A 4,965-nucleotide genomic window follows, 5' to 3' on the forward strand; every position below is an offset into this window, starting at 1 on the left:
GCATTTCAATAATTTCTACTAGGTGAGTTATCTCTATAGTGGTTGCTCGGCAGGAAAGACAAAATCCTGCTTGTAATGCTTCATTTGTTATCTCCCAGCTTATAAAATAGAAGCACAAGCTGGTGTGGTACTTACAATGATACGATTAAACCTTTTTTTCAGGTTTAATTCAGAAAATAAAAACATATAAAGAAAACAATCTAGTTTGCATGCGCAATTCTCTTGTGTCTAATCATGTCTCTCTGATACCTCTCTAATAATCTAATACTATATCAATTTGAGAGTACAAATATTTTTTCGTCTAAAAAGGGCTTCTCTCACTACAAACCAGCCACTTTTTCTTCCAATAGAAACTATAGCTCAAGTTAATCTGACTGGTTATTGATCCCTTCTTTCTCTTATTTATATATACTGTTACCATAACCTTTCTTTGCTGTGCCTTTTTTGTCCTGTGTGTGGGTACATTACCCTTATAATTTTTTATTGATTTGGTAGGAGGATTTCTTGTACTTTGTTTCTAAAAGCACTACTGAATTGTGTGTGCCTCACTACCTCATGATTGCAGGATTATAGGAATGTTGAACGAGTAATTTGGATTACTGTTATCTTGCCAGACGGTCGTCTCATTAGCCGTATCTTTTCCAAAAGAGAAAAACTTGAGGTATAATTAAGTATGATTTTGGATATTGTGTATTTTACATTACTGTGAAAGGTTGCATACATGGCTAACCAATTGTCATTTTGTTACCTTGGTAGGAAGTCTTTGGGTTCGTAAAAATTGTTGGATTAGGAGAACCTTTGTCTAAGGCCTATAGACTTGTGAGTGCCTCTTTCCCTATCCAGTTGATTTCTGGATTGAACCTTCATGTTATTTTACTATGGCATGATTTCGGTCAATGGTGTAAGTAACTAACAGAGAAAGCTTAATCAAACATTTTCTGCCAAAAATACAAACACACTCCACCCCCCTAAAATTTTAATTTACAGTCAGAAAGAGAAAGCTTAATCAAACATTTTCTGCCTCTCGAACTATTTGTAGTTAGATTAATTATTTTTCATAAAATAAATATTTTTTTTTCATTACATTTTGTCCAAACAGAGCATTACATTGTAAGATCTTGTTAAAATGGCAAGAGTATGAAACATGAACCACATAGTCAAGCACACACTTGGGGTTGTACTTAATGGATGTTATCTAAATGTCAATGGAGTTAGGATGAAATAAAGGAAATAAAAGACACTAATGTTGGAAATCATAGCGAAACACAATTTGTATGAGTGTGTTTATACTTTATATGATCTTTGATGAATCTCTATATAAAGGGGCCAAGATATGTTTCCACCTTTGAGTTTCACTTGCTCGGTTGGAATTAGAATTTTGAAGGGTTTATACTTCATATTTCAGGATTGGGAGCTATCTTGTCTAAAGTTGTACCTGCAACGTTTTCCACAATAAGTTCTTTTTCTAATTTGATATGGCGAAGTGAACAGTCGTCTCCAAAGAAATCAGATCAGAAGCCTCAGCCATTTGCTCGAGGTAAGCATTAATGCCCATTATAGTGCTTCCCTTTTAATCAATGGTCAAGTAGCATTAGACAGGGCTTTTGCATCAGTAGAGGATAGAAACTTTATGACTAATACATGTATATTTACTAGTACCCATATAATGGTTCCCTCTCAGACTAGTTCTGTCTGATTCTGGAACCATTCCTATGGTACTCATACTGTTGTATTATAGTACCTCTGGTACTCCTTTCCATATTTATAAAATATTATCTTTGCTGATAAAAAAAATAAGTTCATAGGCTCTTGCAGATATTTGTGTATAATAGGGATGATGATCAAACCTAGTAAAAGGAAAAGAAAATTATATATTGTCTTGCTAAATAGGACTGTTTTAAACAATAGAAAAGTGGTGCTATGATATTTTAACTATAGGCTTAATTATGTTTTTAGTCCCTCAAATTCGAAAAATGTTCATTTTAAGTCCCTCAGCTCAAATAAAACTTAGCATTTTTTACAATTTAACTTTTGGAAATCATGAAGCATGAACAAAAGAGGTAACAAGTAAGCTTCCTGTCAGAATTGCCTCTTCCACAGTACAATCGAACCTGCCTTGTGCTGTTCACAATGACATACACTAGAATATATATATGTTTTCTAAATATTGAAGCAAAGATAAACTAACCTGTGTTCATCCTCTGTCCATGCAATACCCTTTCGCCGTTCCTTATCTGATCTTGAAGCCTTAGTTCCATGATTAGATTCATTGTTACTATTCCAAGAGTGGCCTCCCTTCTTGCCAGCTCCTTCATCACTAGCATGGCTTGTTGAGCCCTCTGGAGAAGAATTATAAGATGGTAAAGGCACACAACCAGATTCAATCTGGTTAACATCTTCAACCAAGAGCTCATAGTGGTGTTTAATCTCTTCCAAGGTTTTCCCCGGTATATCAACCACAATCTTCTCCCATCGGTCTGAAGCATCCTCAGGATGAATTGCCAAGGCATTTTCAAATGCTTTATCCTGTTCTGTGCTCCACTCAGAGCTACTACCAACTTCATCCACAGTTATAAACAAACAAAGTAGAAAAAACGAGAAGACTATAATGCACAACAAGAGCATTCAAATTGCTATATTCCATACTTTAAAAAAAATCCAAATTATCCATAGCTCTGCTGATAAGAACAATTTTAACTGCATAGGACCACAAAAATATGTCCTTCCACCACCATAACTACAACCTATAACTGCAGTAAACGTCACTTCCACTGAACACATTCAACACCCTCATACTTTGTTTTGTATTCTTGCTACATCAATCAAAAATCAAAGCCATCAACCCTGAAGACTAACAGCAATAAACAAGGGCTCAAGGCCCAGCCTGCATCACTAAGACTTCTAAGATTAAAATTTCAGAAAGACAAGAATGTAATTAAAATGTTATAGTGATAACCATAGAAGAGATTGTTGCAAAACATGTCCAATCTCAATAGTTTGATCAAAACCCTAGTTAGAAACTCAGTTCAACATACCTCAATAGTAAAATCTACTGTAGACTCCCTTCAGTTGATGTATTTCTAATTTGCTACGCCTTTTCTTTTTTATTTTTTTTTATCAGAGTGATTAGTAAGTAATTCCCTGAAAAACATGTAAAGCCAAAGCTACAACCAAAAACCACTCCTAGGCTTTTGACACTGTAACTAACCAACATAAGTTTGTCTTTCACACCATTTAACTGATTCAATTGACAGTCAAGTAGTAAAAACTTAAAAATCTATTTCCAAGCATATCCCAACAAAAGCACACACCTCAACCCTTTTTCACAGCCTTGAAGGGTTTTCTATTCAAGAATGGTTTTCAGATTGTCAAGCCACCCACCATGTAACTACAGGAGCTGCAGAATTCATTCCAATTCCTCTACCTGATCAAATATTTTCCTTCCTTTACCTGATTAGACAAAACTTTAGCTTGGCCTTCTATCTTTATTCATCTTTCTTTCTTTGAGAATATTGTTCAATTCAAAGATAAAAATATTGTGTAACTCAATTTTTTTTTTTGGAAGGCAGAAAACATATATTATTAATCAGAAACAAAGCAACACCAGAGAAAAGGAATTGGGAACAACATTATAGGTTTACTAAAAAAAGCAATAAAGCATGAACAACATGATTCTGAAATTCTAAAAGACCAGAGAACTAAATTCTAAAAAAACAGAGAGCCAAATTTTGAAATTTTGAATAATCAAAGCACAAGACACATTGAATGCATGAAGAACAAGAACAGTTGCACTGACAATAAGAAGAGAGAAAAGGAGATGAGGAACGTTTGAAGAAATGATGAAGAAGAAGCAGACAAAAAGAAAAACAATGGAAGAAAGAAGAAAAACACAAACAAAAAGAAAAGCTTGTTATGGGACAACATGCTTAATGTATGATGAAGTAACCCTTAAAAGGGATTTTTAGAAAACGAAAAAATAGGGGGTGAGGTCTACATCGCTTTGTGAGACTCGCTTAAATTTGGAGAATGTGTTGAAAAAAATGTGAGAGTATGTTGTTAGCCTTCTTATTTTATAATTGCTTCTTGGTATGGAGCAAATTGTTGTGTAACATAATTTTGTTCTTTTCAAATTGGTCCATGGGAAGAATGCTTTTAGACCTGGCAAATATTTGTCTAGTTCTAAATTGTTTAGGTTCTGATCAATTTTTAGCAGTAGATAAAACTATTTTGAAATTTGGTTGAAAAGTCTGCAAATGATAGTCAAATATGTCAGTTGCCTACATTATAAGCAAATGCTAGGAATTGTTGTGCATATCTGTTGTTCCCTTCTTTCTTTGATACTCTTTGTGTTTGATACTCTTGGAAAAGTCTGCAAATGACAGTCAAATATGTTGTTCCCATCTTTCTTTGATACTCTTTGTGTTTGAGCCACCAATCCATCACCCTAAAGGGCTTAGGACCCCAGTCCACCATATCTGTTTTCAAAATAATTGGGCACTGGTCTGAAAAATCCCTTTGGATTACATGTTGTGAAGAATCAGGCCAATTAGATAGCCACTGTTCTGAAACCAAACACCTGTCAAGTCTACTCTTAATAGATCCATTTGGCCTAAACCAAGTAAACCTGTTACCAAAGCTTTTAATTTCCTGGAGCTCCATGTCAGATATCCATTCATTGAAACCAGAACTATCATATGTGCCCACAATCCTTTAAGATGAGCCTATTCTTTCTTCCTGATTTCTAATGCTATTGAAATCCCTAAGGAAACACCATAAACCCTCAGGGTTAGAAGCTCTTAACTGCCTCAACTCTTCCCACATAGCTCTCTTCCCAGCAAGATCACATGGAGCATATACATTGACAATGAACAGCCTCAGATTATCGTTAGTCCATCTCCCTACAAGAATTAAGAAATTTCTGCCTTTCACCCTCCTGTCCACCTCAAAAACTGAGTTGTTCCACAT

General features: G+C 34.9%; 1 protein-coding gene across 1 annotated transcript; it reads right to left on the reverse strand.

Moving 5' to 3' along the window:
* Positions 1-1,401: 1,401 nt before the first annotated feature.
* Positions 1,402-4,965, reverse strand: LOC114378790 (transcription factor SRM1-like). The gene is made up of 3 exons (XM_028337411.1): positions 4,779-4,965; positions 2,189-2,603; positions 1,402-1,435 (listed from the first exon to the last, which is right to left on the reverse strand). Exons 1-3 carry the CDS (start codon positions 4,963-4,965, stop codon positions 1,402-1,404), a joined length of 636 nt encoding a protein of 211 aa, XP_028193212.1.

This window comes from Glycine soja, chromosome 12, assembly GCF_004193775.1.
Source record: "Glycine soja cultivar W05 chromosome 12, ASM419377v2, whole genome shotgun sequence".
In the NCBI taxonomy this organism is placed as follows: Eukaryota; Viridiplantae; Streptophyta; class Magnoliopsida; order Fabales; family Fabaceae; genus Glycine; species Glycine soja.